At 41.0% G+C, this 22,575-nt stretch overlaps 1 protein-coding gene across 1 annotated transcript in view; it reads right to left on the bottom strand.

The window, feature by feature from the left end:
- Positions 1-3,135: 3,135 nt before the first annotated feature.
- POLR1A (RNA polymerase I subunit A) overlaps positions 3,136-22,575 on the bottom strand; it is a 29,949-nt gene continuing 10,509 nt past the window's right edge. The window contains exons 14-34 of the mRNA XM_052681366.1: positions 22,083-22,274; positions 21,612-21,755; positions 20,716-20,899; positions 20,017-20,099; positions 19,729-19,887; positions 19,326-19,424; positions 18,717-18,869; positions 18,110-18,192; positions 17,554-17,719; positions 16,907-17,128; positions 15,334-15,548; positions 14,531-14,698; positions 13,451-13,586; positions 12,782-12,939; positions 11,654-11,768; positions 10,977-11,096; positions 10,393-10,677; positions 9,233-9,433; positions 8,367-8,484; positions 7,031-7,195; positions 3,136-4,376 (exon numbers count right to left, since the gene is read on the bottom strand). Of these exons, the coding sequence (XP_052537326.1) occupies positions 4,276-4,376; positions 7,031-7,195; positions 8,367-8,484; positions 9,233-9,433; positions 10,393-10,677; positions 10,977-11,096; positions 11,654-11,768; positions 12,782-12,939; positions 13,451-13,586; positions 14,531-14,698; positions 15,334-15,548; positions 16,907-17,128; positions 17,554-17,719; positions 18,110-18,192; positions 18,717-18,869; positions 19,326-19,424; positions 19,729-19,887; positions 20,017-20,099; positions 20,716-20,899; positions 21,612-21,755; positions 22,083-22,274 (3,267 nt within the window). The 3' untranslated portion in view covers positions 3,136-4,275. The remainder of the gene's footprint in view (positions 4,377-7,030; positions 7,196-8,366; positions 8,485-9,232; positions 9,434-10,392; positions 10,678-10,976; positions 11,097-11,653; positions 11,769-12,781; positions 12,940-13,450; positions 13,587-14,530; positions 14,699-15,333; positions 15,549-16,906; positions 17,129-17,553; positions 17,720-18,109; positions 18,193-18,716; positions 18,870-19,325; positions 19,425-19,728; positions 19,888-20,016; positions 20,100-20,715; positions 20,900-21,611; positions 21,756-22,082; positions 22,275-22,575) is intronic.

Below are 22,575 nucleotides of genomic sequence, written 5' to 3'. Positions count from 1 at the left end.
ATCCATGCTACGTATAAACAGGAAGGGGTACAACTGTTTATGAGGGTGGATAGTGATAGGACAAGGGGGAATGGTTTTAAACTGAGACAGGGGAGGTTTAGGTCAGATATTAGGAGGAAGTTTTTCACACACAGGCTGGTGACGCACTGGGACAGGTTGCCCAAGGAGGCTGTGGATGCCCCATCCCTGGAGGCATCCAAGGCCAGGCTGGATGTGGCTCTGGGCAGCCTGGTCTGCTGGTTGGTGACCTGCACATAGCAGGGGGTTGGAACTGGATGAGCATTGTGGTCCTTTTCAACGCAGGCCATTCTGTGATTCTACTCAGCATGCTATGTAAACTGTAAGGGAAAGGCCAACCTTGCCATGTTTAACACTGAAACCTTCAAAACACTTCTCACATCTCAGCTTTATGAGTGATGTTAACAAGTTCTCCAGCTTGACCTCATCGCAAAGAGAGGTTTTGCTTTGGATTGCTCTGCCTGCAGCCAGCTGGAGCAGCTGGAGCCAGGAGCACGGCCCCATCACCACAATCTGACCTTGTGCGAAGTGTCCCTGAGGTGTCACAAGTCTGTGTGCTTGCCAAAATGCTCAGCAGATGAGCTAAGGATTAGCTTCCAAATTCCAGTATTTACTGGCAAGCTTCAAGTAGTCTGTCCAGAAAGCTTCTGAATGATTAAAGACCTTTTACTGACATACTGTGCATGTCAGTAACCAAGCAGTAGCAACAACACAAGCACAACAACATGTGAACCAAGATCTGGTCAAACAGTTTTTTGCTTCTTGTTTTCTAACATTCAACCTCACTTTCAAAATGAAAAAAGCATGGATTGCTATTTGTATCCATTCTTGTTGCCTGATGTGGGATTAAAAAAAATGGTTTATTGCCACGACTAAGCCTTTGATGATTACTTAATAAGCATAAACGTAGTTCACTTTTCAATTATTGTACAAATAAAAGTATCTGATTTGCCATTCCCAGCACAATGGCAATTTGTTATCCATATCTTCAGGTAACAAATCTGAAGCAGTGGCTTGGTGCACAATAGAGATACACCACCAAAACAAGCATGACCAGATATCCAAGAGTTCTGAGCCTCGCTGCCTGTACTGGAAGTTCCTTATGCTGCAGCTTTAAGTATTTTACATTTACTGCGGCCTCTTCCCCCAGCTGCCCTACCTGCATATACTAACCATCCCAATCCTGGAGGGAACTTTCTGTGAAGCCTCAAACCTTCAGCATTTCAGAGACATTATGCAGCATTATTCATGGAGAGAACACATGAAAAAGCAATTTTGAAAGCTACTTTTTCTTCTCTCCTTGCTTTTTCACAGCATCTTGGCACCGTACTGTGCAGCACATAATTAAAAGAGCGGATGGTTCTGAGGGAAAAAGAAGAGGTCAGAAAATGGCAGAGCTACGTGATTTCTACAGATGGAAATGCAGCACATATGGAAAAACTACAGGAATTACCACAAGGTTTGACTGTTCAGTACAAGTTTTGCATTATTTTTGATGATTGTCAAAATCACGTCATCAAAGACACTGGAAGAAGGACGTGTAAACAGTGTGCATTCAGCTGATCCTGTGGAAAACAGTCACCAATGGCACTGAGAACTCTTCACGTACCTGATGTGTTTCTTCACTACTTATTGAGCTCGATCTGCCACCAGAGAGAACCAAGAGAGAAGCAACTTAAGAAATAATAATTACACCAAATTCTGATTCAGAACAGTGAGACATTTGGGGAGGGAGAAGGTTGTTATGAATTCTTTTTATTTAAGTATTTACAAAGCTCAATTCTTATTGCAAAAGCTCCAGCACAGCTTTCTAACCATTCTCCTGGCTTTCAGTCATGTTTTCCTCTTCTCTATGATAATCACACTTACTGCTAACACTTTGGGGCCCATAAAACTGTTCCCATTCATTACCATGGCTGAGTTGGAGGGCAGGAAGATCACATCCTCAAAAAGAGCTGTATATAACTGTTGCACCGAGCAAGACAAAGTCAGTCATTCAAGGTCCAGCTGCACAAGAGCTGCCCGTCACACAGACAGAAACGGAAGTCCTGCAGAACTTTTCTTCTACCTCTCCTCTTCTCCATGCATGTGAATTTTAAGCAAATTGGAACTCGCCTGAAGAAAGTGCAGCCGAGTCCCCAGGCAGAGCGCTGACACTAAGGATTAACAGCAATTGCTACCTCAGCTGCCTTCATGCTATAGAGCATGAAGAATGGCAAAGTAAACTAACCCCATTCATATGCCAACACACTACATTGACCCGCTTCCACAGACAGCTGTGGCCCTGCCATACTCACTCCCTATCCCTTTTGCCCATGAACAGGAACAGCCACCTCCTTTGTTTTTCTAAGCAGACACGACTTAGGAAATGGCTTTAAGTTGAGGGAGGGAAGGAAGATTTAGGTTTGACATCAGGGGGGAATTCTTTACAGAGAGAGAGTGGTGAGGTGCTGGAACAGCTGCCCAGAGAGGCTGTGGATGCCCCGTCCCTGGAGGTGTTCAAGGCCAGGTTGGATGGGGCCCTGGGCAGCCTGGTCTAGTATTAAATGGGGAGGTTGGTGGCCCTGTGTGTGGCAGGGGGTTGGAGATTCATGATCCTTGAGGTCCCTTCCAACCCTGGCCATTCTGTCATCTGTGATGACTTAGAATCTGAACTGTAATTCTGGTAGCTCACCTACAGCCTGACTTACTACAGCCTGAATTAGAATTGTTTTTCTGATGCTGGCCTGCTGTCTAAATTTTCAAGACAACTCAAAATGGAAAGGGAAGTTTGGTTCATCTGGCCACAGCCAGAGCACAATTTTCCAAAGGCTCTGTTTAAAGACTCACCAGCATCAGACAGCTTGCTAGCATGCCTCCCTGCCTGCTGAACTCACCCCTGCTTCCTGCAAAGCTGATTGTGCAGGGACCAAGAGACACACAACGTGCTGTTCGCTGCAGGACAACAAGCAATACTTAGAGATCCTTCTCTGCAAGCAGTCTGTAACACTACAGACTGTAATCTGAAATTAAGACTCATTATCCCATTTGCTCTTTCCTATCTAACCATTTACAAAGTTCTGTCCAACTAATTCTATCCTGGCTGTTCACATGTTTATGAGAAATGCACAGCAGGTGTTAAGATTGGAAAGGAAATCCTTTATTTAAAAAATAATCTGCAGAGTGAAACTGGAGAGCTGCTGATATAATGCATTTGTTAAGCTTCAACAAAACGTGCAGTGCATTTGACACACAGTTTTAAGGGTCTGATGCATGGAGATAATCCACAAAGACTCTTTCCCAAGTGTAAACCAGTGCTTCCCAGTGTCTGAGCGAATCCCTTTAGGGCAGCTCTGCTGCAAGCAGGAGCTCCTCAGCTGGCTTAAGGGCACAGGAGAGCGGGGCAGAGGGTTGAAATCAGGCAGAAAGTGTGCCCATACAGTAGTAAGCAAGCATCAGAGAATGGTAACAATTTACATGCATCTCATTCTGATTAAAATTGTATTAAAAATGTCTGATTCACAAAGAGATTCTGTCTGTTTAACAGCCAGCAGTATGATGGCTGCTGCTTGCATGACAGAATTCCCTTGGTAACAGTCACATAACAGGGTGTTCCTAACACTTCTCTGCCCCATCCTTTATTAAGCACTTTTTTTTTTTAAATACAAAATATAAAGCAGAAATAGTTTAGAAACCTCTGTGTTAATAACTCTTCTGGGACTGTTTTGTACAGCACCTCATGCCGCCACTTATGAACAAAAAACCTTTATCAAATATCAGGTTTCCCACTGTGTCAGAACTGTTCCACGTGTAGACAGTGGGAGATGCCTATGGAATTTTCTGTATTCATGTCTTTGGCTGATGAAGGATTGCACTAACAGTGCAATATCCACATGGCAACTGCCACTACCCACCCAGCATTCTGCCCTGCAAGATTCAGGCCCCATAAACAGATTCTACTTTGATTTCTGCCTTTGTGAGACCCAGGTGATCTCCTCCATTTTATTTCTGTCTATGTAAGAAATATTAATTAAAAAAATAGAACAGTGAGAAAACGGTTCTTTGGAAACATTTCTTTTGCTCTATAGGTGCAAACAATCTCATTAAAGAAATTAGGCTCATCAGGTGTCCAGATTAATACATCTGCTGGCACAGGAAAGATGACCAGAGACACAGCAGATGTGTACTCATTACAGATACTGTAGGCACAGCTGTGGAGCATCCACATAGAAATACTTATGATGAACAAATCAGAATCCTTACATTACAGGCAAAGCACTATGTAAGGGGTTGCTTGAGGTCAAACAAACCAGTCCCTCCTTTAACAACTTTTCCAAGCACCAGGCAAGCAGAAGGGGATCTCAGTTCATCATAGGCACCTACAACAGAGTTAGAAGTCAGGTTAGTGTGTCCCCAAAGGCTTCTCCAAGGTCAGCGCTGAAAGAAAGCATTCTATTATACATACAACAACTTCATCTGGCTCAGACCCCCAGCTTCAGAAAGGCATTGCCACCTACTGTTGAGACTGACTTTACATTCCTAGAGTGGAACTTGAAAACTCTTCCCACTTTTCCTATAACTATTTGCTCTTTTGAGTCTTCGCGTGCAAGTAGAGAACAGGGCCACACAATTCTCAATTCTCCCCCACTCAGGATGAAAAGAACACATTCTGAATTCCAAGAGCACACAGGTCTGACCTTCCACTCAACACATTTTGCTGATTAAATTAATTGCTAGAAAAAAAATGCACCAGTGAGGCAAAACCAAAAAGATTTTGCTTTCATTCCTGCCTTTCTCCTGTGGAGTCTTTTTCCTTTGTTAGCGTGAATCCTTTTGATGTGGATTTTAAATCCTTCTGGCAAGATCCGAAGAGAACTTTTGACTGGAGAGCAACATTCCTTACATTCCTTTGATTTTGTGGCTGCTCACTGTAGCGAGATACTGTCATAGAAATTCGGAATCTCTCCACATGACAAGTTTGGCTGGTAGTGTTTTGCTTTCACTGTTTTTATAAGCAACCAGAGTGGTTTTCATTCATCCTATCAGTAAGCTGGAGATACATTTTTAATGAAAGCATGCTGTAAGATTGGAAGTAAAACTGTTCAAGCTTCGATAAATTGGTGTTTACTTATTCCACTGAGCAAAATGAACCGAACTTTCTATTAAACAGAGGATGGTGGGGAAGGTGCTGCATCATAACAATTTATGGCACGCGCTGCTCTGATCTCAGCTACAGCTGTACAAGTAAATAGCTGCTCCTAGATGTGTGTCAACTGAAGAAAGAGAGAGAGGGGGAAAAAAAGAAAAAGGTTCTTTGTTAGGTCAAAGTCAGAACCGTCCTGTTTGCTCACGTGATGTTAACAAAGAGTTATTATTTGAGCAAACAGCCAAAAGGATCCCACTTCTGATGCAGATGTGCTCTTCCCACACCAAATCTTCCTGACCAACAGCCCACTGGGTCACACCTGCACTCTGACAGCATTTCCCTGCTACTGTAGCTGTTCCCTCTGCTTCTTCCTATCCTTTCTCATTGATTCAGGCCATACATGGGCACAGTGTCTGTTTCAACGTACAGTCGTCACTTGCATTAAAACAAATTAGATCCAGACTGCTGTAATCCACATTAGGATTTTAGTTTCCATCTTAGTGAAATAAATAAATCCCTGCACCTGTAGTCAGCTTGGCTTTCCTACAGATTCACCATGCCCTTCTGTTAGCATGCACTTCAGGGCTTTATTTGCAAAGGTGTTCAAGGCCAGGTTGGATGGGGCCCTGGGCAGCCTGGTCCAGTATTAAATGGAGAGGTTGGTGGCCCTGCAGGGGGGTTGGAGATTCACCATTCTTGAGGTCCCTTCCAACCCTGCCCATGCTGTGATTCTGGGACAAAAACTTTACCTTATTTATAAGCCAACATGTGATATAATGCACCCAGAGGAAGCAACTGTACAAGAAGCATCCTGTTCTATTCATTTTTACCCTGAATTTACATTTCTTCTGATGTTCAGATGAATCACAGTCAACTGTAACTATACTATTCAGCAAAATCCTCATTATTTTCCCAGACAGGGTGCAAAACAGCAATAAGAGACAGAAGTTCAGTGGCAGAAGTCTCTCTCTCTGACACTGGTGCCATGCTTTTAAAGACACTGGATAAACAGGCCATAATGACAGCTTTTCTCTTTTGCACTAGGTAATGCAGATGGCACAGGAGCATTCAAGGAGGATCATCCAACTAGCAAGTGATAACAACCAGGAGTATTTCCAAAAGGAGATGTAATTAGTATCCAAAACATGATACCAAACTGTCCAATGACAGAAGAGTCATGTTTTTTGGATGGGACTCCTACATATAGAGGGCATCTGCCACTTCAAATGCCCTCAACGATTCCATGCAGAGATATGGTTAGGTAGATGAAACTAAAAGCTCTGCACAACTTCCAGAGCAGCGCAGAGGCCACTGAAGGGTACACAGTCATCTCAAATGGCAGCAGAAACCCATCATTAAGCAAATTAATGTGACCCTTTGTCTGTGTTAGAGGAAAAAGAATATCAAAGAACCAAAGAAAGTAGCTCTAAAAGCAGAAGAGAAGAAAAACAGAATCAAAGTAACAACCATGAAGACTGTTCTTACAATAAAGTTTTGAATGGCAAGGAGAAAACACAGGAGTTACAATAGGAAACATGAAAACCAAGCAGAGATGGCAATGTTAATGGTGTAAGTAAAGACAGAAAAAGGCAGATTTAAAGGCCTCGTTAGAACAAATCTTAATGATCTTAAGGTTTGTTATTAAACAGCCTATCTAATTCTCAAAGATGGAATCACAGACCCCACAAACTACATGTGGGAGCTGACTTCATTTAAGCTGGCAGAATTTTATTAAAAATGTCTGGAACATTTGGACTTAATTAAAATTTTAGCCTCTGGCATTCTTTTCTAATGCAATTATGCATTACTCAAAATAGAGGAAAGCTCCAATGCAAACAAAGCACACGTGAAATCCCGCAGCAAGACAGTTCAAACTAAACCATTTACCCATCATCGTTGCTTCCTTCAGGAATTTGTAACTGGTTTCAAATGTCATTTGTTGCAGAGGGGAGGAGCTGGACTGGATTCCAAAACGATTCATGGGTTTATAAACTCCTTCAAAACACATGTAGTCTGCCACAAGCGAGAGGTGCCGAGGGTCTACCACAATGCCTAAGAACACAGGAAAGAGCAATCAGAGCTTTCTTACTAAAGAGGTCTGATCTAAATTAAACCCCTGAATGCACTCAACATGGAGAACACATCTTTATTCACATTCTTCTGGCTGTTGCACTTCTTTGTATGCAGCTGGCATAGCTGCTCCCCTGATGCATCCAAGACAGGCATTCCTCACTGTAATGTAAACCAGGAAACTAGAACATCAAGAGTGCTGTAAAACAACAGTGAGATCTCTATCATCTTTGTCTACATGCACCCATCTACTAGTGACGGGATGGAGCTCTGTGCTCTCACCCTGTGGCCTATATTAGCCAGGCAATGGAGGCAGAAAGGTTCTGATATTTTCTGTGTATGATGTTAAGCACCCACAGAAAACCTTACTTAGGCTCAAATAAAGCAGCTATTACTTGATGGGAAATCATTAACTGCTCTGCTAACATCTAACTAGAAGAACATAACAACTGGAAGGCTTTCAGGATTGCCAGATGCTAAATCTGTTTTTACAAAACCAGTTGCTAAAATTCCCACTGTACACAGTCATAGAATGGAATCATAGGATGGCTAGGTTTGGAAGGGGCCTCAAAGATCAGTTAGTTCCAGCCCTCCTGCCACAGGTAAGGTTGCCAACCCCTAAACCATTCACTAGAACGGGTTGCCCAGAGCCCATCAAGAATCTTCCCTAAGCTAGCTATCTGGATTCTCTCAGCAGTGCAAAGGGAATAACCTTCAGTCAAGGCAGCACAGCTATTTTAGGGAAGATACAAACTGAACTAAAAAGGGAGCTTGAACTCTTATCATTAAAAAGCTGAAGTGAGGCAAGATTAAATCCAATTCTCAGGGCCACTCTGCACATCTAACATAGTTAATGTTCCTCAGATGTTAATAATTAATTCCTGTGGACTTCCCAACTTGCAGAGTTCATATAGTATAAAAGAAAAATCTGACACAGGGATAAATGTAACCTTGTCTAGTCAATTTTCTACTATGATTAAACAGAAGTTAACCAAGAAATTCTTCCCAGAATACACTACAGTGACTGAAATTATGACAACATGATTTAAAATATGATTTTTAATTACACTAAGACATAACTGTGAGCAAAGTGGCTGTTTTTACCAGCTTAATGATAATAAAGACCATCTCCAATGATAGAGAGAAATCCTACCATAGACAGCAAATACATCTTTTATTTCCTTTATAAGGACCCTCAGGGCAGACTCAATACCATAATTCTTAGCCATGGCATGAATATCATTGGAGTAAAGTCTGTTCAGGTCCAAAATCTGAAAGCAAAAAAGCACAGATATAAATTAGGACAACGGTAGCTTTATTTTTCCAAATAAGTTCAGCAAAGCTCAGTAAGCTAAAAAAGCTTTTTTCCCCCCTTTCACCTTCCATTAAGTGAACGCCAACAGCTGCACAACAGCAAGGCAGTACCTCAGAGCCAAACACAGACAAAGGTGACTCTGGAGATCTGTTTCAATCTTCATACACTTAGGTCAGAATCAAAATTCAGCAGAGATGAAAAAAATGACCCAAATTCAGAAAACAAACAAACTGACCATTCCCAGCAGCAGGACATGGTAAAGTCTTGCAAGCAATGTCTCAGGCAGCCAGAACTACTTTTAACAAAAGCAGTAGAAAAGATGTAGCATAAAACAATCCTCTATCTGTAGAGTTATGGGCTAGATGGCATAACAGAACTATTCATCTCCAAGTACTGCAATTCATTTAGATGGAAGAACTCCCTCAAGTAACATTTATAAAGACAGTTACAAGCACAGTGTGGAATTATCTGTCATTGGATCCTGGGCTGCTGCACAAGAAAAAACGATTTATAATCAACCCTTGAGGAAAGACTCTGATGAGCTCTGAACACATCTGGGGAAGAAAAACAGAGAAAGAAGAGTGCTTAAGAGCTGAGGAGACTATACACCAACCCTGCTAAGCTTAACTGGCACCCATCATCCACCACCTCTCCCTAGAACACAAAGGGCCATTCCAGTTCAGGATTACACACAGATTACATACATCAGCGTATCTGAACAGCTCTGCAAGATTTATCCCTTCAGTGTGCAGAATAAGTTCTTTCTCTCCTTTCTCATTGGTACTTTCATTCAACAGGCATCGTGTGATCCCTTTCACTTCATGTATGACTGTGTTTCGTGTGAGAGAAAGAAGCAAAGAGGAGATATCAAAGTACACCTTCATCAATGGAAGAGTCAAAGAAACCTAAAAAGAAAAAAAAAAAAAAAAGCAACACAGTGTTTATGCTCAACAACCAGCCTGCTTCCTTTTCAGGCAAAAAGCAGCCAAGAGGGATTATCCTAATTGCATGTTTGGGAACAAAAATGTCCAAGTTGAATTACAGCTGAGCAACGCCAACACGAACACCACATCCCAGCCATTTATTCACACTGCTTTCAAGCCCTCACAGCTTATACTAATTATTATTTTTTTGAAGATGGCTAGACTTCTTCCCTTCCATCTTCCACTATGCAGGAGGACTGTGCAAGTTTCTGAGTGCCTGCAACTTGTTTGATTTGGTTACATCTTTTATAGTTTCACAGCAGTGGGATGGCTGATGAGTCACAGCTGAGGTCAAAGACAGACTGTTGCCGGATGGCTTTTTGGGAGGAAGGATATAGGAGTAGAACTGAGGGAGGCAGACAGTATAAAAATAACTGGTTAGATATGAAACAGGAAGTTTTATTTCTGGAAGTGTTGAAAGGTTTTTTAAAAACAAGGAGAGGGAAACATTGCTGGATAAGTGAAATTCACGTTCCTGCTAGATTTCGTTTTGATCACGAATTCCTGCTCCCTCTTACTACTGTATCACAAAGTTACAGAACTCCAGCTTTCTTTATTCTAGAGTCCTCTATGAGCAAATGTGCTTTCCATATGAAACTCCCTTCCTGCCCTGTAGACACATTCTCATTCTTACAGCAGTCCAGCCAATTTTGTTCCCCACCAGGATTAAAACAACATAAACCCATCAGTTGTCATTAAAAAAAATAAAAGTTTCAACAGGGGCTCTGTAAGTCAGAGGGTTGCTAAAAGTGGCATTAAGTACACTTGTGCTGAAGCACAGACTTCAACTTTCCTAGGAGATGCACTTTACAAGAGCTACAAGCAATCCTAGATGTTTCCAGATGCAACCACACAGATGTTTCCAAGTACTACCATCTTACCTCACACCAAAGTTCATTTTCAGTGTCAAACGTGTACTCCTGTATAGATGGGTGACTGTTCAGAACTGCATTCACTCGCACCTCTGCTGACTTAAGTAATTGAGCTCTCTCTTTTTTAGTCTGAGACATAAAGGAAAGATGTGGAGAATCATCACCATCTGCTCCATTTTGATCTTCTTCATCAGCATCTTGGGCCCTCTCTTCCTTTTCTGATTCACCCTCTTCATCTTCGGGATTCTCAGCAGCATTTTCTTCCCCATTCTCTTCTTCACTCTCATAATCAACCTACAAAGAAATAATGAGGCACTCATCTGAGCCAGAACACATAGGGAAACAAAACACATGAAGCAGTTTTATGCATAAATCTTCTTGGCAGATGTGCTGCAAGTACCTTGCCAGTACCATATGGCACAATGAAAGCATAGCTGTTGTAAAGAGAATAATGCAGCAGATGCAGCTCAGACCCTACTTATCACAGAATCACAGCTTTGGAGTTTGCATTAATGAAAATTTTCCTGCCTATGCAGACCAAGGCAGAGGAAACAGAAATTAAGCACAGTGCTGAGCACCTATGAAGTCATTACCTCTTCTTCCTGGTTCCTCCTCATTTTTGCTTCTGTAGCATCGCCATCCCCTTCATCAGGTTCTGCATCAACAATCTTTTCTTCTTCCTCACCTTCTGGAGCTTCTTGATTATTTTGTGCCTAGAAATCCATAATAAATGAGATAATCTGATTCTGCTCGAATGCATGAAATCTATCAAAAGCCTTTAGCTATGCATTTGTAATTTAGCAATCCATGTCCATCTTTAAGATGGACATTCTTTAACATTAAAGAAGACATTCTACAATATGTAAGTTATTGCTCTAAGACAGCCCTTATTGAGAAAGAAGTGACAGAAGAAGCATGCAAAAGCTCTTCAGCAAACAAATTATTTCCCCAAAGGTATTGGGGAGCAGTTCTGTGACAGGATCTCATTCTGGGAGAGCAGTAAGCTTTTTAGGTCTTGCTGAACCTAAAACAAATATGCACTCTCAGAGTACAGTCTTAAGTAAACGAGGATTTTATCTACAATAAAATTAACAAGGAAGTAGTTGTTAAGAGAATACAAAGGTAGTTTATGCGTAAAGAAAATAATTAACAAGTACTTTTGTATTCACACGTTTAGGGTCTTATCAAAACAGGCTATGCTTTTCCAAATCCTGGTTCTCAAGAACAGATAAAGAAGTGAAGTACTGAGCTCAGGTTATGGTTCCTGTACCTTGTCTCCAACATCTTCCACATCTCTACGAGTCGCTTTGCGGGTACTGACTTCAGTAAAAGATGACATTTTTGCACGCTTCCTTTTAATGGCTTCTAAGAAAATTTTAAAGAACCTGAAAGAAGAAGCAACCCAGAATGTCCAACCTCAGCTAATCTAGGATTTTAAGTTGTCAGAAAATGAATATGCCTTAAGAAGCCAGTCAACTTGTGATAGGACATAATCCTTTGGTGCATGCAAGAATATTTTTAGGGTAAGGCAAATTATTTTTCTGCTTGGCCCTTCCCCGTTTCCTTGGGAATAAAAATTTGGTATCAAATCTCTCAGAATGGTTGGCAACCCTGCACATAGCACAGGGGTTGAAACTAGATGACCATCATGGTCCTTTTCAACCCAGGCCATTCTATGATTCTATGAATGCAGCCATGCATCCAAAAGCTTATGATTTAAGCTCATCTGGATATAAAATTCAGGGCATCACACCAATGGGAATTTTATTATTATTTTTTTTTAAACCAACAAGCGAAATTGTTAAATGAAATAACTCAGCATCAACACATGACTTGGACAACAATGAACAATGAATGCCCTCACTCTTTCCAATTTTTAAAGAACAAACAACAAAACAAAACCCACAAGGTTTATTTAAGCTCAGTAACAGCACCAAGGGATACCTAAAGCACACCGAAAATAAACACTTCAGCAGCCAAAGGTAAGGAATGTGATGCTGCTTGCATAGGCTCTTCTCACATAAGATTTACCTCACTTGTCCAAACAACACATTTTATGCTTTTATTGCTCTCTCCCTTTTCGTTCTGTTACTTATATACATTAACTATGTATTTTATATGCAGCCCGAGACAATTCCTTTTCACTTAATGCGGTGCAGGCAAGCAAAAGATTGGTCATCTCTGGTCTCCCTCAGTAGCATCCTGCACTAGGGCCAAGCCACTGATACCCAGGATTGCTCACGACAAAAAGCAGCCGTGTAGATCTTCTGCTAGCACACCTTCAGGGCCCTGCTGCACTGAAAACCACAGCAGTGGTAATAACAAACATGCAGTGATCCTCAGAGACCACAGAAGGCCAAGAGAAGAGAAACAGGAAAGCACGTGAAAGCAAACTAACCTTGTTTCCATGAAGTGCAAGATGTCCCTGGGCTTCACACACTTCTCCTCTCCATAATATTCATGGGGCAAGAAGCAGAATTTGATTTTGTAGAGGCGATGGCTGTTCTCTTTGTTCTTTAAGTGCAGGGATTCCTCTAACTCAACTTTCTGCAATACCTACAAGTAGCAACAGGTCTGTCTTAGTGAAAGCACCTTCTTTACTTTCTGCAACTCCCATGCTTTCCATATGGGACCAGAATTACACAAAACTAATTGAAAAACTTTTCTGTGGGCTTTGTGGCAGCTCCTGGGGAAGATGACAATACTTCACTGCATTCTTTTTGGCCTCAACTCCTGTCAAAGATTGATTCAGACAATAATGGGAGAACAGCTTGATCCCTTGTCCCACTTTTTCACAAGAGCCCACACTCAGTGAGCCAACAGCTTCATTTTATTGACCTCTGTCCCTCGATCATTGAAAATGACCAGTATTTTAGCAGAATTGAGTCTTAATTCTATCATTCCTGCTTTCTGACTTGAAGAAGCAAGACAGAAGACAGAGAACGCAGAAGAGCACAGAAAAGACTGCACACCCCTAAGAAAAGATGGGCCTCAGAACTGAACAGACTTCAGCATATCTGTCTCTGCTGAGCAGATTCTCAACGAACACACTGCATAGGTGGCTCACCTCAGCTAAGCACACTCTTGTGAGCTGTTTCTTGAGCTGTTTCACCTTCTTGTGAGCTTTCTTGGTACTGAGCACAGGAACACTCATCATTGGTGTTTTAATATTTGCACTGGCTACCATCAAGATCTCCCGCAACCTTTAAACAAAGAATAGTCTTTCAAATTAAGCAATAGAAGCACTATGCAATCAAATCAACATCTCTTTCATTTAATAAGACAGCAGGCAGCAGCACGTTTATTTAATAAGCCAGCATGCAGCGACTGCCAGTCTCACCAAAACCATACGTATCAAGAGCTGTGGTTACCACTGCAGCACTCCTTTGCACTTCCCTGGTTCCACATCATGCACAGCACACCAGCAACTCTACTGATTCCATTAGATTATCATTCCAATTACGGGAAGAAACCAGAGATAAGTTGTTCCCAGAAAAGAACTAATGAAGCCTGCTTCCTACAAATGCATAACGGATGCTTCTCTTGCCTTCTCCCTCTCCTCTGCTTCACTGAAGTAACACCATCTGCCACCTAAGACATCGGTGCCACGTTCAAGGCCAGGGTTAGCATCTGTACAACTAAAAAATGATGACTGGCTGGTAAATGAGTATGCTGGCAAAGTCACTGCCAGCAAACAGCAGCATCAGGAGAAACCTCGATGCAATAAGCCAGGTCCCTTTCTGCCTAGCTGACGATAATCCTAAACTGCAAGACTTTGTCATCATTTACAGTGATTTTTGTTTATTTTAATAAATGACAAACAGGTTTAAAAGTTAACAGGGGAAACTAAGGTGAGACAAAGAGCAAATCCACAAAGCATGATTGTCTTAGGGCTATACTGTAGTAAATAAGATACAGAAACAGGCCATTTGTTATAAACCAAGGAAGGGTAAGGAACCAGTTATTTAGTTTCTGGAAAGTGAAACAAAAGCCACAAAACTGTAAAGAGTTGAAGTATTTCTGAAAACACACAATAAACTGATTTATCATTTGCTCTGAAGAATACACATCCCTACCATTAAGACAAAAAACTGCTATTTAAGTGCCAAAAATAGCTAAGGACCCAAGGAGCACACAGGTTTCTCACCTTGGAATACCCAACGTGACATTCATTTCACCTCTGCCAGCAAAATGGAAGGTGTTCAGAGTCATCTGTGTGGAAGGCTCCCCAATACTCTGAGCTGCAAGAAGACCCACAGCTTCTCCTGGGTCACAAAGAGACCGTTGCCACTTCAAATATAACAAATCCTTTAATCTGGAAGACATGATGTAAGCAGAGATATAAGTTCAACGAGTACAAAGTAAAGAACTCTGTATAGCCCAAAACAGGGCTGAGGCCAATGAAGCTCTTCCAGCCAATTTCTCTTGGTAGCCTTTGGACAGATCCCTTTCAGAAGCCATAAAACTAGATATCCTCATCTAATTTGAGAACTACACCCCATTAACACAAAACCAGGGCGCAGGCAAATAATATTTTACTTCTACTGCTAATTCTCATGTTATCAAACAAAAATCTATTTACTCACTTCCTTATCTCTACTCTCTCACTAACTCTAGGATGTGGCAAGAGCACATTTTCATTTTTAACTCTTATGAAGAATTATTTTATATGTAGAACACAAAGATGCTGCTGTTATTCCATGAAGCCTTTACTAAAGTCCTCACCAGCATGAAAATCCAGGCTTGGAAGGAACTGATAACCCAAACACCTCTCCATGATGCACTACACAAACGTGGCTTTCAGGAACCATTCTGACACCCACAGCATTTGCTTCACAAAGGTCACAGCAAAACCAAGAGTTGATAAAGACTTCTCACTGTTAGCCAACTCAGTCCAAAAAGAGAAATATTTTTATGTCTCAGCAAAGGAGTGAGCACAGAAGTTATTACCTATCAGAAGAAAGTGCTGGTTGCATGCAACCTCCTCCCTTCTCACATTCTCGTTTGTTGATATAATCTTCCACTCCATTTTCAAATGTTTCTGAAACAGATGCAAAGTAGCAATCTGGACGCCAAACAGCGAGACTTGGGTCAGGACACTTATTTGCCTTCTTTAGATACTTTCTTCGTTTCTTCTCATCTAGTTCATACCACATCTTCAATAACTGAAGAGAGAATTTTTAAGCAGGTTGGTTACGCCACAACAGGACCAAAAGAAAATAATGCCACTTCCACCAGTGACCTAGCAAAGCAAGAAAAGCTTATCCACAGAACACTTAAGGCTGTATGTAACATACACTGAAGAACAACTCAACGGCAAATACACTATTCTCCACTTTATGATACTCACAATTTTGATCCTACATGTCTTCAAGGTTCTTTACACACTTGAAATAGATTGCCTATCCACAGCAACTACTTCAGAAACCAGTGAAACAGAGTTAAGAATGCTTTTAACTTTCAAGTGAAACCTCTTGACATACTTAAATCTTTACTCCTGGCTGACTCACCTGTCCCAAGTAGACAGAACAAAGGAGTTTTTCTTTTTTAAATTAGTTTGCACTTATGATTTTAGCACTGATCTTAAATGCAGCTTATATCTTAATTATATATGTTGATCTGCCTTATTTCTATTCTTCAGTTGGCCAGATTTTCAAGTCACATTTTGAGTGTTACATTTAATAGATGAAAAAGTTAACAGACAAAAAAAAAAAAAAAAGGGAAAAAAGTCAATGCAGGGAATGAGCTAAATATATGTTTTACAAGGTTTTTTGTTTTATGAAGGAGAAATTAGCTTGCCACGTGGTAGTCTGCTCACTGAGCTTTGAGCTTATATACTGAGACAGACATATATTTGTCTATAACTATTTACCTGCTGAAAGGAGGAAAAAAACAAATGCATAAGTCCTCAGGTCAAATTGATCTAGATGTCATTAGACACACCAATAACAACAAAAAAAAAAACCAAACCAACAGCACAGCTGAGTAAACATCCTAGTGACATGTGCAGCCAAGTTATATATCTCAACACCTTCAGTTTGGAGCTCTGTGTAAACTGTCCACATTGTACTAGGACAAATCCCTTGTGAAAAATATGGCTGTGAAGTAGCACCTGCTTGCATTTCATGGTCCTACATTCATTCAGTAGAAGCAATAATATACAAATCAGTATCCTGATGTACAAGAGTATATAAGCACACTTAAAACAGTAGACAGGGTTGGCTTGAGAGCTATATTCTATGTGCAACAGCCACTGGCTGTTCCCTAAAACCAGTTTTACCTGAGAGGTTTTGGCCTCTGCCCTAGCTCTTGGGCCTAAAGACTTTAAGCAGCAATAAATTAATCTCATCTCCATTACCCACACAGCTGACATGTGATCCCTTCAAAACCTGGAAAAGCTACCTGTGAAACAAAACATGGAGGGACAAAAAAAAAAAGTCACTGGATTCTGCATAGTTTTTTTCTTCCTTCCCTTTGTTTTGCTTTTTTAAGGGCTAGGTCAATTCAACTGCTTCTGTGTTACCTGTAAAGTAGCAGGATCTCTTCCATTTTTGCTTTCTCCTCCTGAGATTTGTGTCTTTACACTCGCCATTTTCTTTTGAGAAAACAACAGAAAACCTCCTTCTCTCTGCACAGGGTTTTGGTGCCTGGCCCACCACTTTCTGATGGCTTTAAACTGCTGCTTCGCTTGGTGCAACTCCATCCTTGCTAAGGCTTCGTTCAGATGATTTGTCTTCTGGATCACCTAGAAGAAAGTTACCTGTGAGATCACTCCAATCTCTACACTTGCAGTAGCTGAAAATATGAATAGGTCATCTACTGCAACTCAAAACATTCTGCTGCTGTAAAACAATTTTCAGTCCATACATCTTTATGTGACTAATGCCACTCTTTATTAAGTAGTGACTGAAATGACAAAAAAAAAGGAAGTCATCAAATGTGAAAACCTGAGCAAAGTCATCATCTCTGTTGATACGAATTCAAGTGCAGTGATAGAAGAGTCAGTAAAACTGAACAGTCACTTCTGTATTTCAAATACAGTGGCAAAAAAAGCATGGCATAGTCTGGCAGTGCCACACAGCTGTGTCACTACCTCACTAGAGATAAGCTAGATATTAACCATGCATTTCAGTCTATTTACACCACATAATTAACATTTAAGTGTTCTACCTCATAGTTATCAGCAATGAAAGGAAACTGCTCAGGTTGTAAGAACTGAGTTTTAGGGATATCAAGCCCATCTTCTCCATACAGAAATTGCACCACACTGCCATCGCTGTCCCGTACAGTCAGGTCATACTGAACCACCAGCCCTTCCAAATGCTTTATGATACACCTGTCCCAAAGAAGAAAACAAATATTGAGACTACAAAGTAATAAGGATGATACAATCCTAACGTGAAAAATACTGCTTCCATTAAAACCTTAAGTGCACTTAAGGACTTGACAGGAACCTTGGAAGAAAAATTCTAACAGACATGACGTGCAGACAAAACGTGCAATGATACTGAAAAGCTTCCTGCACGATTCTCTGGCAATTTCCTTGGGTCTTACAATCAAAAAGCAATTTTTTTTTCTATTTCCATAGTCACATTGAATCAGCTGAGTGCAAGGAGGCAGTAGTCATCCCCCAGAACCCCTCACTATCTCTAAATAATTTAGAAGTTCCACCTTCTACATACTGCAGACGTGGCCTGGATTGGGATCCAGAATAACATCCTCTTACCTCTGCAGGTACCCAGAACGGCTGGTTTTGACAGCTGTATCCACAAGACCTTCCCTGCCAGCCATGCAGTGAAAGAAGAATTCCTAAACACAAAAGCAACAGCATCAGCATTCTGCTGACAGGTATACCAAGGCTGGTAATTCACACTCTTTCTGAAAAGCTATATTTGAAAGTACAGTGCACATAGTTGATTTATCTGTAATCACAAAAACCTCGACAATAGCAAGATCTATATAAGTTCCAGCATAAGCATGTAATGCTATAATGGTACGGTAATAGCAGGGTGGCAAAGTCTTTGGCTATAGCAAACGAGAACAAGTCCAATTGCAGCAGCACAGACACAGAAATGGAGAAGAGCTGCTTACCTTTGGAAGACTTCAGGTAGGCAGGGATCTCCAACATGAGATGCCCTCACCTCCACTGCCAACCCTTAAATGAGGTCTGGGAAGGGATGGATCCTGGCTCCATCCTTTACAGTCACTCAGGTGTTTTGCTTGCACCTGAGCTCCCCTGGGTTGGCCCTGCCTTCCCATCAGGTGCTCAGTCACTGTTTCAGGCCATGGCTTATAGCACTTCCACTACAAAGCAGAAGGCATATTAAACTTACAGAAGGTTTGATCCCAGTGAGAAATCTGCCAGTCACAAATCCTCCTGAGCTAGGGGAAAAATCGTAAGGTTGGAAACACGGCAGAGATTTGCCAGATGCCATCAGCGGGGGCCTTCGACCTTCCAACTCGATCTGGCCCAGCAAACAAGAAATCTACATTTGAACAGGAAGGAAAAAAGGAAACGTCATTTTTTCCCCATCAAATTTTACTCTTGTAAGTGAAAGATTTTTTTCCTTGAAAACACCGAAAAGAAAAATGACTCGTCCACTAACTGTTCTTTAATTAAATGCTGAAATGCTCAGTGAAGGTTCTTGCTAACGACGGGCAGCAAAGGCATGTAGATCATATCTGGTCTTTTTAAATAAAATTATCTCAGCATCTTGACTTGAGTCAACACTTCCACTTCCATTCTGTATAAATATTTCAATACAAATATATGTGAAACTAAAACATTGTAGATATATTGGTCCCTATATTACTGCCATTCCCAAGCCCACAATAAACATTCGCATTGCTATTAGATAGCCACAGAATAAGTTCCAATAACATGCATTCTAATACAAATTGTATCAATGCACATAGCTGCTAAGAATTATGATTGTCATTACCTGTACTGTATTTACAGTGGATCCTTTGGCTCCTGATTGTACCATCAATTGCAAATTGTTCTCTGGAAAGCTCCTATGCAGACCAAATGGCATGCAAACCTATAGTTGAGGTGTGGTGAGGGGAAAAAAAAACCTGTTATTAATAAAATAAACACAATTAATTTCTGTTGAAAGCAAAGCAACTGCAGACATGCCTGTTTATAATTTTAAAAGCATTTTGAATATGTCATTCAGGAAGGAGAAGGCTGAGGTGTTCTGGGAAGGTGGTATGTGAAGCTTCATGCTGGAGACAGATGGAAAGCTTCAGCCTCCAGAACAGTCTATCACCCTGCATCAACATGAAATTAACTTAAACAGAAAGGCTCTAAACAAAATTAGTATATACAGATGCCTCAATGCCAACCTTGTTAACTTCATTGTTGTAATTGTTTACTTCCTCCTTGAATTTCAGGTCAACCATGTTAAAATCTCTCTGGTCTTTGCAGAGATGGGCATCCTGCCATTTCCCCTGTACATCTTCACATGATGCTGTTTCTGGCAAATTAAGAGCTGCTCTAACAACCTGAAAGTAAAAGACTTTTGTTGTTGTACTTTTTTTTTTTTTTTTTTTGGTGCCAAGCAAATAGTCACACAGGGCAGAATTTCCAAGTTTTTAAATCACTGGGAAAAAAGTTATGTGAAACAGACTTACTTCAATACCACACTGGTTTGATTTTCTGATGATTTTGTGTCTTTTGCGGTCTGCTTCAGGTTTAACCAAGATATCTTCAATCCCTGTTAAAGACAGGCAGACCACAGTGACCAAAAAAGAACTGAGAAAGTATTCACTTCCTGCAGAAGTCACCAGAAATAGTCATGTAAGTGTGTAGAACACATCATGGACGAGGAGAGACAAAGAGATGCATTTATGTAGCTTTTAAAGATGTGGCAATAATGAAAGTCAAATATTTACCAAAAGACTTACAGTCAATTGAGATATGCAAGACTTTAAGAACCCCTCAAGGTCCTCCTATTTCACTCATCAGTTTTTATGGTTTGTATGCAACCATAGAAGTAAAAAATAGCATACAGGCTCATCGGAGACTGTATCTAATCAAAGCTTGTATACAAGACTCTACCCATTTTGATTAGGCAGGACAGACAAGAGAATTTAAAGGCCATGCTCAAGGTTATACTTTATTTTAAAAGGCCAGCTACATTAAAATAAGGAGAGGGGAGGAAAAAAAAAAAAGAAAAAGAAAAAAAGGTTGCCAGACAGTGATCCTACTCAAAGACAATGTCTCATGAGACTATTTACAGAACTCCTGGCATGCATTCTGCCCAACAATGTTTGCTTTACACCTCACGAGGTTCTGCAGTGCAGTAGTGGATAAGTCTTTGTGATACTCACCCATTGTAAACCCCCTGTAGAGCTGCAGAAAAGCAGTAAAGAGGCGTCCCAGACATGTCAGCACTTTTCCACTGGTTTCACCCCCATAAATTTCATAGCAGCAGTGGACTAGGCCATAGGCAGAGCTGCCAAAATGAGCTTTGTCCAGCACACCACAAAGTAATTCCCCACCTCTAATAATAACCTGAAAAAGAAAACAGCTATTCAGGAGGAACACCACCACCACCAGCTGGTGAAAGGTTAAATACAATGACCAATGTTACCTATGTATCACAGAATGGCATGGGTTGGAAGGGACCTCAAAGATTACCTAGTTTCAACCCCCCTGTTGTGGCAGAGTTGCTGCCTGCTACATCAAGCACCAGATCAGGCTGCCCAGGGCCCCATCCAGCCCAGCCCTGAACGCTTCTGGGGATGAAGCATCCACTGCATCTCTGGGCAACTTGTTCCAGTGCCTCACAATCCTCTCAGTGAAAAATTTCCCTTGGCATCTAATCTAAATCTCTCTTCTTTTAGTTTAAAAACACTCTCCCTTTTTCAATATCACTACCTACCTGTGTAAAGAGTTGATTTCCCTTCCATTTATAATCTTCCTTTAAATACTGGAAGGCTGCAGTCCTTACAGCAAAAAGAGAACTTCTAATACCACCTATATTTCTCAACTTGTAAAATAAAACAATGAAGATGTGGTCTAACAAGACGAGATGGAGTCCACATCAGTCAGGATCAGAAGAGTTTCTCTAGACACCCAGACCTACCCTCCAACTTCTACCTTCGGGCAGTAAATATCTTGAAATGTCTGTTGTTAACTTTATCATCCTTCTGCTTTCCCTTCTCATTCCTCCACTCCATACACATTTCCATTAAAATGCTTCCCAGCTCAGCCACCAGCATACCTGAGATTCACACATTGAGTCAAGATTTAGACATCTGCTTGCAGGTCCCTTCATCCAGGCTTTCCCACCTATCTTAGCTTTCCCCGTCAAATTCAGTGGGACGTAGTTTTCTGGGATGATATTTATTAACAATGTAGAAACAACCTATAAAGCAGCAGAAACAGCAAGAGTTATTTGTTCCCTCTATTTCCTTCTTGGTGTAAAGAATTTGACAAGCAGAAGAAAAACAATGTTCTGTGCATAGAAGCAAATCTTTAAAAGCTTAAAAATCTAATGCTTACGACAGAGTATGCTTTTTAAATGAAAAGATACTCTTGGAGATCCAGTTGGAACATTCACCAAGATCTATACGGTGTTGCCTAGACAATAGGATCCAGCTTTTGAGCAGCTCTCAGCAGCACTGGTCTTAATATTAGTGTTCTGCTTACTTTGGAATGACCAACATTCTCTACTCCAATAAATTATGACTACCTGCTTCCCTGTCCATAATCGTTGTGGTTTCATAATGGCAGGAGGAAAGGTTTTAATTCTTCCTTTCTTGTCTGTTAGTCCTCGATAAACAAGCTCCATATATTGCTCTCTTGTGAAAAAGCAGCCCCGGGTTGTCATACTGACTCCAGAAATCATGTGGTCCTGGATCAACCCAGGAAGTGGTTTGCCATCCTACAGAAATTTGGAAGAAAAAAGATTTGGGGACGAGTTAGCAGCTCCCAGAGTTAGCACAGCTGAATAAAAGCACCAAAGTTACTTCTGAAGAGCACTTCACAGTGAAACTCTTCTGGACGTTGAGAGTGACAAAGAACAAGATTGTTTAGATGTGGTGGGTGCTCCTAAACAAGGAGAACAGCAGGGATTGGGGAGACAAGAAGCAAGTAACAGCGCCTGGACAAGAAGCTGTTGAGGGATGTGGCACCTTTGGCAACAGAGACAGAAAAGTAACTAAGAAGTAAAACAAACCCCACAA

Source organism: Tympanuchus pallidicinctus, unplaced genomic scaffold (assembly GCF_026119805.1).
Source record: "Tympanuchus pallidicinctus isolate F22 unplaced genomic scaffold, pur_lepc_1.0 scaffold2, whole genome shotgun sequence".
Classification (NCBI taxonomy): Eukaryota; Metazoa; Chordata; class Aves; order Galliformes; family Phasianidae; genus Tympanuchus; species Tympanuchus pallidicinctus.
The sequence above is the reverse complement of the archived record's forward strand: the minus strand, read 5'-3'. Positions and strand labels throughout refer to the sequence as shown.